Source organism: Coenobita brevimanus, chromosome 76 (assembly GCF_032717465.1).
Source record: "Coenobita brevimanus isolate Jiangsu-jjx chromosome 76, ASM3271746v2, whole genome shotgun sequence".
Classification (NCBI taxonomy): Eukaryota; Metazoa; Arthropoda; class Malacostraca; order Decapoda; family Coenobitidae; genus Coenobita; species Coenobita brevimanus.
Window position 1 is genome coordinate 21,411,576 of NC_137029.1, and position 15,408 is coordinate 21,426,983.

At 43.8% G+C, this 15,408-nt stretch overlaps 1 protein-coding gene across 1 annotated transcript in view; it reads right to left on the bottom strand.

The window, feature by feature from the left end:
* Positions 1–15,408, bottom strand: part of Cbl (E3 ubiquitin-protein ligase CBL) — a 472,746-nt gene that overhangs the window by 58,657 nt on the left and 398,681 nt on the right. The window contains exons 13-14 of the mRNA XM_080278953.1: positions 4,931–6,652; positions 4,054–4,193 (exon numbers count right to left, since the gene is read on the bottom strand). Coding sequence (XP_080135079.1) covers positions 4,054–4,193; positions 4,931–6,652 — 1,862 coding nt within the window. The remainder of the gene's footprint in view (positions 1–4,053; positions 4,194–4,930; positions 6,653–15,408) is intronic.

Here is a 15,408-nt window from a genome sequence, read left to right on the forward strand (position 1 = left end):
TCTTGTGGCAGCCAATGGTAGCTTGTAGTTTCTGCAGCAGGTCCAGTCCCAGGTATCCATTATACTGTAATTATGACAGGTGGAGTCAAACACTATGAACTTGTGTTGTATGTGCACTTGCTGGTGGGTGTCGGTGTGTAGGGCCCGGGTTTCCCCTCCGATGGGTAGGGGACCATCCCATGTGTCTATGAGGTAAGTTGATGTAGGGAAAAGCGGGCCAAAAGCCGACTTATGATGGGAGTAGAAGTGGCTATACAGACATGACCTGACCACTCCCGTATTGACCAGAAGCCTCGCTTTTACCCCATTCAGCTTCATCTTATTATAGACTGGGGGGCAGTATCTGAGAGAGGTGGCCCCCACCACTGTGGGAAGGTGCAGGGACAGTCCTAAAAAATCCAGATGTTGTTGGGTTACCTCTTCCTCCAGCTCAATTTCCTCGAGATCGGTGTCTCCGGCAGGTGCGGGTTCATCCTCGGGCCCCTCGCTTTCTAGAGAAGATACTTTGCATCAGCCTGGGGTGGTTAGCTTGCTCCTGACAGCTTTGAGTTGTTCATGGATGTCATGGAATGGACATCGGTGGCTGCACACGGAGAACTCCCAGGGAATGACTGAAATAAGGTTCTGGTTCTCCTTGTGGCTAGGGTGCTTGTTCCTGGGATGAGCCCTGGGTAGGCTGGGTGTCAGCGTAGGGCTCGTGTGGGGTAGAGGAGGTCGTGGCTTGTTGTGTGGTGTGGGCTTATTCATGGAGAACTTCCTATCCACGTTGATATGCTGGGGGTTGGAGTGGGAGGTTAAGAATCGCCGTATCAGCTGGATGTCCCTGTCAAGGTCCCCTGTTGGGTCATGTATGGTGAAGTGCTCCTTGACTATACTGGGGAGGACTCTGAGGAGGGTGTTAAATGTGTTGTTCCCGGGTTTCATCATCTGTCTCCGGGTAAGCAGCAGTGACAAGTCACCCAGCCTGGATCAGAGTATCGTCCAGGTTGCTGTCGTATGTTAAACTATCCAATTGGGATAGTGCCACTACCCTTCCTAGTGAGGGTGTGATGGCTTGTATAACCAATTTTGTGAAGTTCGTCCATGTTATCTCGGGGATGACTTCTGGTGCAATGTTGGCCGCGGCTTTGCCCAGTAATGGTAGCGTGACAGCTATTTTCTGCCTGTCATCTTCGAAACCAATATCCAGCAATGGCTTAACTATTGACAGATATGTGTGGATGTCATACTGTTGTGGGTCGAATTTGGACAATTGCACGCGCTGTTTCATTGCCACTTTGCCGATTTCCCTGTTTCCTCCTCTCTGTGTATGCCCGGGTCAAGAACCACCACTGTCCACCAGTGTTATGCTAGGCATTTTAGGGTCGGCTTCCTGTCCGAAGAACGCCTGGAGTGTAGCTGGGTTCCCTTTCTAGACTGGAGCTTAGACACAGTGTGAGAGGAACAGGGCATAAAACACAAGGCAACCTTACACATGTATTAACAAATTCTTTTTTATGGAACAGGAAGACAGGTTACACAATATGCTAGTCAAAATTATTACATAGGCTGGTAGGTGGGTTTGGAGTATCACACAGGATACTAGGTAGACAGGAGTCTTAGTCTGGGCTGGGGGCAATACACAACTTTTACAGTCCTTGTGCGAGAGGCTCGTTTCTAGTGGGAAGGCAACATATAGGTTTTATTAGTTCAGGGGAATTTACTCTGACATTGACTCTGGTTCCTGTTTCACAATAGCTATATGTGAGATGTCACTGATTTCTGTTTCTTGATTCACACAGGGTGGATGGACACTGACGCAGAGTTGTAATAATGACATTGAGTTTTGCCTCTTGTCTTACACAGAATGGACTGTCTCAGGCACTTCACTGAATCCCACTATTCACTTATACCACAGTCCTGGCCTCTCACTGTTAGTCTGTAGGAGCCATGTGTCGCCATCACTGTTAGGTAATGCCACTGATCGGGCAAAGGGGAACAGGGCGACCTGGGGACTCACAGTCATCAGCCTGGGGTAGGTTGAATCCCTTTGGGATCCCTTCGTCCCACGGCCACGGGACCACTCTCAGGGGCATCGTCTCTCATCGAGGGTTTGGACTGGGCGTGGTAAAGGGCCTCTCACTGTCGAGGTTGGGGACTGGGGTCCGGCCCTTCGGACTTGGGCCAAACAGATCCTGGAAGCACTCCCTCAGGTGCCTGGTGGAGGAAGGGCGCTGCCTTCATCGGGAAGCGGTGAGGTCTCGCCCCAGCGTCCTGGGGGTGCCCTCAGAGGCCCATTGGCTGCAGTCTCCTTCTCATGGCGTTGCCATCAGGTTGAGGCTGTGGCATCGCTCCCAGCTGGAGTCCGTCAGGTGGAGGTCCTCCTCGGGGGCCGACTGGGTGGAGAAGAGCCCCAGAGATAACACTGGGCCTCTCCACCAGTCCTCAGGGCAGAAGTCCTCCTCCTGGTTGCCTCAGTCTGGGTGAACAGAGGGGCAGCCTGCACTCCTGCCAGTAGGCAGGGCTGACCGCAGGTCACCCTTGTGTTGCAGAGTCACAGGGGGCGAGGGACTTTGGTGTCCCTCCCCGACGCAGCTATGGGTCGTCACTGGGTTCTCTTGGGCAACAGACAGAGGGCAGCTATGGGCCGTCCCTTCACTGTCGGTGCAGCTTTGGGCCTTCACTGGGGCCCGACTCCCTGACGGGAACGCAGACGAAGTGCAGCTATGGGCCATCGCTTGCCTGTAGGCGCAGCAGTAGGCCGTCATCGAAGTCCTGTATGGAGGGCAACGTGCAGACGAGGAGCGGCTATGGGCCATCTCCTGCCTACGGGCATGGCTATGGGCTGTTGCCTGTGTCATGCCCTCCGAGGCAACTGCAGAAGGAGAGAGGGCATGCCTGTCTCTCCCCACGTGTGGCTTTGGGCCGTCACGGGTTCTGCAGGGGGCGTAGGCAGCACCTGACGGAGCGACTGTGGGCTGTCTCCTTCTTGACGGCCTGGCTAAAGGCCGTGGCATTTTTCGTGTGCGGCTTTTGGCCATCACTAGGGCCTGGCTATAGGCCATGGCCCTTTGGTCGAAGCGGCTATGGGCTGTCTCCTTATTAGCAGAGTGGCTTTGGGCCATCTCTTGGTTTGAGCGGCTTTGGGCTGTCGCTGGGGTGCTGTCTGGAGCTGTAGGGTCAGCTCCATCCCGATCCTGGCGAGGGCTAGCTCGCCTGAAAGGTAGTGCTCTCGGACTGGGCTGGTCTCGTCGAGCGCACTTCGGGGAATAGGGGCGCGCGGCCTGGGTGAACTTATATACTTATTGACTGGACATGCTGCACACTCTGTCAACCCCTCCATAGTCTCCTCCTGGGGGTGTGGTGGCGACCTGGGTTGCCACGGCAGGTATTTCATAAACCAACCATAGTAATTCATAGGACCAAGAGACAGTTCGTCAAGTAAAGCTACGAAAGGTATTACAACATACACACACACACACACACACACATGAGCACAAGACCATGTGAATGTGCATGAGTGGGAAAAATATTGTGATGATGGTGTAGGTATCCCTTCCATGTAGATGCAACTAACAATGGCAAACTGATACAGAGCAGGGCAAAACAGTTCAGAGGCAACCTTGTCTCAGGCACCCCCTACTGGTACAGGTATCTTTAGATTTGGCAGACTTTTAGAGACATTTTTCTGTAATACTCACCAACCAGAATGTTTTGGCAACAGCTCTGCTCAATCTGACTGCACCAAGATTATACCCTTTGTATCTCTCTGTTTTCATGTAACAGCTCCTTAAGTGTTTGATGACCGCCCACTGACAGGAAAGAAGGGGACATGTGAAGGAGTATGAGATATGTGGCTCATTTAACCTGACAAAGATACCTTATCCTTTGCGGTGTGGTTGACGGTAAGTGTAGTCAGACTGGAGAGTTGAATTGGGTAGTAACCAACGAGATTCATGCCTGCCTCATAACTTGGGGTCATTGACTTTCACATAACCACATGTACAATACAGTATTCAAGCTGTCAGAGTGGCCTAGTTCCATATGGTGAAAACAAATTGATATTAGACTGACCTGTGTGCAGTTGATGGAGTGGAGGGAGGGCTCGGAGCAGGGCTGGCTTTTCTGGGAGGGACAGGGGGAGGAGGTATGACATCATCCCTTCGACACACCCTGGGAGATGCTCCAGGAGACATCAGTGGACTTCTTGACCCCTGAGGGAGACAGCACAGGCAAATACCAGTTAAGAATGTTTGCTTTGAATTGTGTGTGTGTGTGTGTGTGTGTGTGTGTGTGTGTGTGTGTGTGTGTGTGTGTGTGTGTGTGTGTATGTTTGTGTGTGTGTGTGCAGTTAAGACTTCCTAATACAAGTATATTCCTGATTTTAAAAATGCTGTTCTTACTTTTACTCTTCATTTAATATTTCTCTTCTCATTTGTAAATTTCTAGGATGACAACAATATGTCATGTGCATCATGCTGAATTAATGAAACCAGTTTACACACTTTTAAAAATGCACGCTTATCTAAACTATGCAGCTCATACACCACAATTAGCTACACACATAATTATTACAACATAGAAATGTGACAGACAAGTAGAAAGAAGAAGGATGAGTAGGCAAATGCAGATCTGATGAAGACTACAAATGTGAATCAAGGCATAAATAGGTAATGTTGAAGTGACTTACAAGATATTAAAGAAAAGGAAATTAAACAGTTACAGTATAATGTGCACTGTTGATCAAGGTAAAGAATAAGTTAACTTACCTTTCATTAACTCTTAATCTTATCACCTGAAGAAGACCCGGTACAGTATGTAGAGGAAAATCTGGCAGAGCCTCGAATTTGTCATCTCCTTCCAGACACGACCTCTGCCACTGGTCAACACATGCAGGTGCGACTAAGGATAATTATACTGAAATGTAGAGAAAAGAATGCTCTGACCTTACCTCAGTTTTGAATTGATCAGCTGAACCACTGTCATCATGAAGTATCCTGTATTTTCCTGGATCCTGTATCTCCCTGGTTGTTGGTATAATTTCAGGTTCATTTATATTCTGATTTCCTTTCCCAGCACAGTCACCCATATTAATCTGTGAGCACTGATCCACCTCAGGTCCTTGTACTTTCTCATGAATTATTTCATCATCGGAGTCCTGCAACATTTCTGTGTGAGGCTCAAGTATCTCTGGTGATGCTCTGTTATCACACTGGGTCAATGAGCCCTCAGAGTTTATGGCATTCTGCCCCATCTCTAAAGATATCTTTGAATCTTGCTTCGTAAAGTCACTGCGAGGAGCAGGAACTGGCCTAGAGCTTTTGGGAATTGCCCCAAGGCTCTTATCACAGTTCTCAGGTGACTTACATGAAGAGATGGAAGAGGGACTAGTTGTTTCAGGTGGGTCAACCTGTATGTAAAGACTATCCCATCGTTGGGGGGGGACTGGTGGCAGGTCTGCGAATGTCAGCAATTCATGAACAGGGTTTGCAAAATCATTATCTTGCTGAATATGATCATCATGGTCAAGTTCCAACTTTTCCTTCCCATCACATTTTGGCAAACTGAAATCATTTCTCTCATTTTCATTAATATCATTTGTATTTAAATCAGTGGTACTGGTGCAGTTTCCATAACTGCTCTCATTCAGCGATGTTGCATCAGAATCTTTTTCACTGGAGGAATGACTCTTTGCAAACTGTGTGCTTTGGTTGCTTTGTAGAAAGTAAAGTGCAGGTTTGTGACTGGTTTCAGTGCGATGAGGTAGCCTGCTGAAGGCGATGCTCTTCTTCAAGGCAAGTGGCAGAGGAGGGACTGGTGGTGGGGTGGGTCTGGAGTCATCTGATGTACCTGGCACCCTAACAGGTAAATATTCACCACTAGACTTTTTTCGAGACTTTTGTTTGTTGGCAGCAGCATATACCTCAAGTTTCTGCCCAAAGCCATGCAGACAATATGAATCCTTTGTGTGTTCTGTATTGAAAGAGGGTAGAGTATGTCTCTGTGCCCCAGTTCCAACAGACGATTCAGAGTTCAAATGGCTCAGCTTCTCTTTATTATTGTAATCCGGTATTATCTCTACTGAGTGTCTCTTAACAAGTCTGCCTCTGGCAGATGTGGTGGTTACCACTGAGGGGTGTTGTGGCCTCCCTGACTTAGATGTTTGTGGAGACCTGGGAGGAGTATGGAGACCTGTGTCAATCCTGCCATGCTCCTCGCCTGAGAGTGATCTGTTTGCATTAGATGATGATCTAGTGAACTCTGACGCATATCCAAAAGATCGAAGAATTTTCTTAGGTAATGGGGGTACCTTAGGACAAATATTATCTCTGTCAAATGCATCATCTTGTCGTGGTCTTACTGGAACTTCAGGCATGTCATGGCTTTCCTGAGATACAGCAGAATGACTTGCAAGTATGTGCTTGGATGTTTCAGGGATCTCCCTGGGTTGGGGTGGTGTCTTTAAATAGCCTGGTCTGCCAAAAAGAGTTGGTTCCCTAGAAGAATGACCCTTAATAACTTGCTCAGAGGTGCACTCGCAAAGGTCAGCACAGGCCTCTGAGTAAGTTTCAGGCGCTTCATGTGGTGAAGGACAACGAGGCTTGCCCTGGAAGATTGAACTTGACTTATCTTCTGAGTCTTCCACTGCTTCAGCTCCCATGGCACCATTATGCTGGAGAATTGCATCATGTTGTGAAGCCTACAGTCATGCACATGCATCCCTGATGTTAAACCAATCCATTCCAGTCAACTAAATATATCTAATTATACCATTCACATAGCATGCATAGTTATCTGTTATTTTTACATCATAAAACAAAGTAGCAAAAGTTAATACTGTAAATAATCCATGCATGATCCCTCAGACTGTAATGCTGAAGATTAATATTTACCAAAAATAATAATAACAATAATACAGTAATAATAATAATCATAATCATAATAATAATGATAATAATAATAATAATAATAATAATAATAATAATAATAAAATAATAATAATAACATATACATACATATATATATATATATATATATATATATATATATATATATATATATATATATATATATATATATATGTACATACAGTACAGTGGAATCTCATAAATTGTGTGATTCTAATTAGCAGATTCATAATACACGACATCATACTACAGTTTGCAGCAACAGTCAATCTTGGAAATTACACGAAATTTTTGGATGCAGCCTCAAAAGTCAGGCTTTTCTGATGCCTCTTGTAATACGCACTTCCATTACTTCTAGTCCGCACATCTAGCCAGGCATAAACCAATCTTAGTCAAGCATGGCAGTTGCTAGACCAATCATATTAAAGCATGGCACTTACTATTAGCCAATCACAACGCTTCCCTCCCATGCATGTTTCCGCTGTCTCCACACTGAATTTTGAGGGGTTCCTGGGGGACTCGGGAGGTTGATGAGAAGGAAGCTGCACAGAGGTGCCAGCACACTCGCCTTATGCTGAGAGACCATAGTCCACCTCAAGCCTCGGAACTCCTCCTCCCTCCCCCATCCATTCAAGTAATATCGTCACTTAGAGCCAGGTAAGAATCTTACAATATTGTTCATTCCCATTAAATATGTTTTACTAATCTCTTTTCCAGGTTGTTAATGTTCACTGGTGACCAGTTTGATGTAGGTTTAGGGGTAAGGCAGGAAACTTTTCCAAGATGGCTGACCCATAAGTAATTTTCCCCATAAGATTAGTTATATCTAAATTGCAGAATTCTCAAATAATGGTGTGTGCTCATTAACATAAAGCCACAAATTAGGAGATTCCACTATATATATATATATATATATATATATATATATATATATATATATATATATATATATATATATACTTGTACTTTACTAAAACCCAGGTACACTAAAGGAAGGCTTCACATACTCTTACCCACCAATTGGAACCACTGTAAGTGAGACAAGTGCTAGTGAAGCAGTAGCCAGACACTTTCACATCTGGTAATTGTATGGGAGAAAGAAGAGGACTGGAGGGGAAGTAGGAGCCATCAGCTCCTGTAACTTTTTGCACACAGTTATCAGACAGGGAAGTCTCTGCCTGTGCTTCACTAGCACTTGTCTCATTTGCAGTGGTTTGAGACTGAGCAAGTGTATAACACAGAACTTGAGTTTACATATGCTCTATATATAAATATACAGTACTGTATATTGTAAACTTTAGAATTAGGTATGGCAAGGCTTTAGCCACAAATGAATATGAAGCCACCCATATCAGTACAGGTATAATGTACAGTAAGTGATATGAGAGGACCTTCTACTGAAACCTTCCTCATCAAAGGATAGGTGGTTGTGCTCTCAGGACTGTATAAGGTAGGCCCAATGCACTAAATCATGGTGATAGCAGATTATATTTTGAACCGTATGTTAGCATCTGCACAGCAATGCATACAAAGGCATAAAAATGTTCAGGCAAATATATTTGCAGTAGTATGACAGGCAAAATAGCTTGTTCTTTGCAGTATCATGCACTGGTGTGTCATTTGCAACAGAGCCCCAGCAAAATGTCTCTTATTATCACTTATGAATCAGTGTTCTGACAAGCAAAATTTCAGTGAGTGGTGTGACATACCAGTTGATATGCAGCACAAAGTACTGGAATAACTAATAAAGCACATGCCCTGGTGATGGAGAATTGAACATTGACCTCATCAGCTCAGAGATATCTTTTTAATTTTGTTCTTGCTTCTACCAAACAATTTTATTCTACAAAGAAGAGCAGTCTGGTGGAGAAGGGGTTAAAACAGGCTTTTTCTACCCCTCTTCAGTTTGAAAGGGTTCTCTGAAGTTGATAGAAATAGTTTGAAGATAGCAAGAACAAAATTTAAAAGATGTCACTGCAGTGAAGAGGTTTAATGTTCCACTGCTCTAATTCTGACATCCTTCAGCATTACAGCCATCCCTCAACATCCCACAGATTCATATGGTAATACTCATGGAATCACAGTGTCTATTCAGTGCCCACCATAACTCAGTGCAATAAGCGGGACAAAATGATCAGAAAATGTACTTTGCATTTAATGGATTGCTTTGGATAGATCTGTATGAAGAACCCCCCCCACCAACTCATTTTCTGCTAAAACTTTGATCTGCTGTACACTGTTGCTTTTGATTACCTCATTCTTGGGTATGCTGTATATTATCACTTCGACAGCAGAACGGCACAGATTACATTTCATTCCAGACTTTGTGGCAAAGTGTAAACGGTGCCTGGTCAGTACAGTGTTGTAAGCAGATGGGGAAGGAGGCTGACTGACATACACTAGATACCACTGGCAGGCTTGAATAAACAGCTATGATGTCTAGTGAATGTGATTTTTATATGATGAGCTTGTTTCTGAATTTATTCCCCATCTAGAATATTCTCAGCACATATGAAACTGTTCAAGGGTATTGTATGTGAAGTTCAGGATGCTGCATAATTCTCAACATTTATGGAACTGTTCACTGTTCAAGGGTATGTGAAGTTCGGTGTGCTGCATAATGCATGCAAAACATTTCATCTCTAACCTTCCCTCTAGCGTTAATAACAACTTAATACTGTATTAAGACAGCACAGAATACAGTATGTATCTAAAAAAGCAGCTGTTTTGAACATTTGTCATAAGCTGAGCTTTAGGCTACATATATATTATATATATATATATATATATATATATATATATTTATATATATTGCCAGACGCCTCAATCCCGTTTGGGGTGGCCACAAACAAATCGCCTCCAAGTCGCCCTATCCCCTGCCATTTCACTGCCCTGCTCCCAACTCACACCCCCCTTTCTCATATACCTCTCCACCCCATCCCTCCATCTCATCCTCAGCCTCCCCCTTCCTCTTCCCCCCTCCTCCTCACTCACATACACTCTCTTCGTCAGTCTTTCACCCTCCATCCTCTCCACATGGCCAAACCACCTCAGTGTGTTCCTCATAACGCTTCCTATCACATCCACATCCACACCACAACGCTCCTTTATTTCCTCATTCGTCAGCCTGTCTCTCCATGTGACTCCACAGGCTCCTCTTAAATAACTCATATATATATATATATATATATATATAGGGTATATATATATATATATATATATATATATATATATATATATATATATATATATATATATATATATATATATATATATATATATATATATATATATATATATATATATATATATATATATGTATATATATACAGGGTATATATATATACAGTACTTCAAATTTATTCACTAAAACATTATCCCCAGTGTATGATGTATTTTCCCTCCATTTTTACCTCCCTAAGTTGAGTGGCCCTTTCCCGTGATTGCTCAATGCATTTTCTCATTCCCCCTGGCTTCCCCAGCATGTGCCGTTCCCACAGTGCTTTCCACAAGTTTCTCTCCAGTGTATTATATGGGGGCATCCATCATCCATGCACTCAGTGTTGTGGCACTATATTGGGGTAGCACTACACTGAATGGCATGCCAAATTATTTCCTGTAAACCAGGAAATCATTTAATACACTGGGTGTTACATTATAACCAACGAACACATGTTCCCTATGTGTCAACAATTGGGTTGGCAGAGTTAGTGCCCCTCCCTGGAAAACAACTAACTAAAAATGCAAACAAGAAGCCTCAGACCAGGACGGACAAACAGGTGACAACTAAGGACCAGTCAAAGGACATGGTTCAGATTGCAACATGGAATGTAAGGGGTGTTAATAAATAAAAAAATAATTTGGTTTTATGCCTGGCATCCCTGAAGGGCTAAGGCATTGCCCCTGGGTAGAGGACTTTTTGGACTGGAACGTGTAGCATTTTATGACCAGATGCCCTTCCTGATGTCTACCAATGACCCTTGGGTGGACTCGATCCTCTGACCCTTTGGTCAGAGCGGAGCGCTCTAACCCACTGAGCCACGGCTGCTACTGATGCTAATGATGAGGTGAAAGAGAGAGAGAGAGTGTCCAGGTGCTTGAGGGTGCAAAAGTGGACATATGTGGCTTAACTGAAACTAAATGGAGAGGTGAGAATGGGAGTATAAATGGGGTATATGCATGGGATTATGTGAGAATGAAAGGGCAAAAGAAGATGTACAGGTACCGGGTATGCAATGTTGTGTGCAAGAGATGGAGGGAGAATATAGGAGAGTATGGATTAACTGATTCAAGGATTGTGTGGGTAAGATTGAAAGTAGGATTACAAACATGGGCAACTGTGTGTGTGTATGCACCAATGCAAGATTGTGCAAGCAGAATGAAAGAAGAGTTCTGGGCAAATGCATGGAAAAGTTTTGGAGGAATGAGAGAGTAATTTTGATTGGAGATCAAAATGGATAGGTAGGGAATGTGAAGGTCGATAGAGTAATAAGTGAGTGCGATGTGCCTGCAGAAGTGGATGAGAATGGCAGAGCTCTAGTGGTTATTTGTGCTAGAAGGGGGTTGGTGATAGCTAATACCCTCTTTAGACACAAAATGATCCAGGGGTATATATGGCGAGTGATGAGAAGGGTGGGTGGTGAATTGAATGAATAGAGGGCACTGATTGATTATGTGTGTGTGGATGAGAGAATGAGAAGGTATGTACTAGATGCAAGAGCATACAGAGGCTGGGAGAGTGGACTTTTGGATCACCACTTGGTGATGATGAAAGTCAAAGTTCAAGTGCAATGGAGGAATAGAATGAGGGAAAAACAGGAGAAAGTAATCCATACAACGAGAGTAGAAAGGTTGCAAGAGGATAAATATATATATATATATATATATATATATATACAGTATAGTGTATATTTATATATATATATATATATATATATATATACAGTATAGTGTATATTTATATATATATATATATATATATAGATATATATATATATATATATATATATACAGTATAGTGTATATTTATATATATATATATATATATATATATATATATATATATATATATATTAGATATACAGACATATGTATATATATACAGTATGTACAGTACCCTCGCGTCCAGCACGGTAATATTGTCATGCATGGGTCACGTGTTGGACCAAAAACGTGTTGGACTAACAATAGAGCTCATTGGGAAAAATGAATTATGTCAGCAACCCTCGGAAAAGTCACCCTAAATACCTACCATATACCTATACATATATTGGTACTATTGTAATTATAATAAATGGTACTGTGCTATGAATGATAACTAACCTTTTAGGATAGTGTTGGTGGACTTGCTGGGAATGGAAGGTGGTATCAAAGGCTGTAGTTAGTCCTACTGGGTCCCCGGGGGATGGCTGCTGGCGTCACTATCGGGTAATAGCTGTTGCTCCTCCTCAACCTCCCTCATAAATCCTTCGAAATCAAACCTCCCTCATAAATCCTTCGAAATCACGCTCAGAATCACTATCTTCGTCCACAGCCATGGAAGGTCCTGTTTCTGCCTGTCCTAGCACTGTAATCCTCGGCAAAGTGCATGCTTCTCACACTGTTGCCAGAGCCCCGTCTCGTGACTGTGGAAAGTGATCGCTGTCGCTGACTCGGTAGAGAATAAGGAGAAGCAACTTTGTTTATAAACTGGTACGCACGCCGATGAGAAGGGTTTCAAAACGATTGATATTTATTCTAAAATATTAATATGTATTCAGTGTCAGGCTAATTGTTCAATGCTGTAGTACGATACATTCTCTGTCGAGTCTCCTGGGTTTTGGTCACACTGTTTTCCCAATCGTATGCTCGGCAGGAATCCATCCAGATGAATTCCAAATGCCCGTGGTATCGTCGGCAATTTTACCACGTTTTACCATTCCGATTTACCATTGTATCCTCGGCAAACCTGGTATGAAGTGCCGTGTGATAGCCTTCGGCTGCCAGGATCTTGTCTTAAGTTTTTTATTATGATCACGTTGGCTTCATTCGTGTCATAGGCTTTGGCAATGTCAACTTTCCTCTCCCCTTTCTTCCTCCTCTCGATGCTTTCTAGCTTGGTGGCCTGAGGGAGGTGCCGACGCTTCTTGGGGTTCTCAGAAGGCTTCCTAGGCATCGTTAGCAGGGTAACATGCTGTAACAAGAGCAGAAAATGCAGCAAGAAAAAAGCACCTTCCAATGCAATTATGCGACTGAGTGGAGCTGTGGCGGGAGAAATGTAAACAAAACATCACGTGACACCAGAAGCCTTTTTAATTGGGCGTCATCACGATCACATCACGATAGCGGGCGGGGAAGGCTACTTGATCAGAAGTTTTTCATTGGCTATCATCATCATGGGAATGTCCAGTATGGCCGTGTTGGACCGGGGGTGATCGTGCTAGAGTGAACTCTGTGGATTTGGCCCACTTCTCGGAGCTCTGTGCGTGTTATGCTAACACACTCGTGTTGCAGTAATTAAATCGTATTAAATAATACTAATTAATTGCTCACCGTGCTGGACTCGAATCGTGCTGGACTAACGCGTGCTGGACGCGATGGTACTGTATGTGGAAAGAAAGAGAGAGGTGAAAAGATTAGTAAGAGAGAGTAAGAAGAGAGTGGATGAGGAATTTGGAAGGAATTTGAGTGTAAAGTGGAGGGACTGTAAGAAAATGTTCTGGAAAGAGGTGAAGAGAGTAATACAGGGTGGAAGTGATGTTAGCAGGGGAGTGAAAGATAAAAATGGTAGATTACAAGTGGAGAAGGGAGAAAAAGTGAGCAGATGGAGAGAACGCTTTAAGGAATTGTTGAACATACAGGATGGAAGTAATGCGAGTATAAGTGGCTGGGAGAAGGAGGGAGGTGAGAAGCCAGGAAGAAATCAGTAGGATAGAAATTGTGGAAGCAATGAAGAAAGTTAAATTGGGGAGAGCCCCAGAAATTGATGGAGTGTGTGGTGAAATGCTGAAGCATGGGGGAGAGATAGTAGTAGAATGGATGTGGAAGATATGCAGATTGGCCTGGGAGGAAGGTAGAGTCCCGGAGGATTGGAAGTCAGGTATAATTATTCCCTTGTACAAAGGAAAAGGGGAAAAAGAAGTGTGTGGTAATCATATGGGCATTTGTCTTCTTAGTATAATAGGAAAAGTGTATGGTAGGATACTTATTGACAGAGATGGAGAAAGAACAGAGGAATTAGTTGGAGAAGAACGGGGAGGCTTTAGGAAGGGAAGAGGTTGTGTAGATCAGATATTCATTCTTAGATCTTTAGTGGAAAAGTTTCTAGGGAAGGGAAAGAAGTTGTATGTGGCTTTCATGGATTTGGAGAAAGCATATGACAGGGTGGATAGACAAGGATTGTGGAAAGTATTAAAAATATAATTATGGAGTAGATGGGAAGTTGTTGAATGCTGTGAAGAGTACGTATGATGGTGCAAAGGGTGCAGTGCATGTGGATGGTGAACTAAGTGAATTTTTCTCTTTGAAGGTTAGGTTGAAACAGGGATGTGTCATGTCTCCATGGTTGGTCAATCTGTTCATGGATGGGGTAATAAAAGAGGTACAAGGTAGGGTAGTGGAGATTCGAGTGGCCCTGGTGAGAGAGGATAGTGTTTGGAAACTCCCTATACTGTTGTTTGCAGATGATACTGTGTTGTTGAGTGAAGACGAAGGGGAGCCACAAGGCTTGGTGGATGAGTTTGGGAGAGTGTGTGTACGAAACAGAATCTAAAGGTGAATGTAAGGAAGAGTAAAGTGATGGTCTTTGAGAGAGGTGAAGTCAGTGAATGTACAACGACGTTGGATGGTGAGGAATTGGAAAATGTGAGTACGTTTAAGTACTTGGGTAGTGTGAAGAGTAAGGATGGAGGTTTGGAGGATGAAGTGCTTGAAAGGGTACAGCAGGGAAGAAAGGTTGCTGGTTCTTTGAAAGCAGTGATAAGAAACAGGGAAGTGAGCATGGAAGTGAAAAAGTTACTACATGACAGTATTGTGATACCAACTCTAACATATGGAAGTGAAGCTTGGACGTTGTTGGAAGGACACAAGTCAAGAGTGAGAGCAGTGGAAATGAGTTATTTAAGAGGAGCCTGTGGAGTCACATGGAGAGACAGGATGACGAATGAGGATATAAAGGAGCATTTTGGTGTGGGTGTGGATGTGATATGAAGTGTTATGAGGAACACACTGAGGTGGTTTGGCCATGTGGAGAGGATGGAGGGTGAAAGACTGACGAAGAGAGTGTATGTGAGTGAGGTGGAGGGAGGAAGAGGGAGGGGGAGGCCGAGGATGAGATGGAGGGATGAGGTGGAGAGGTATATGAGAGAGGGGGGTGTGAGTTGGGAGCAGGGCAGTGAAATGGCGGGGGACAGGACGTGTGGAGGCGATTTGTTTGTGGCCACCCCAAACGGGATTGAGGCATCTGGCAATAGATAGATAGATGGATGTATATTTATACTGTACACTCAATCCTCGTAATCCACGTGTTTATAAACCACGGATT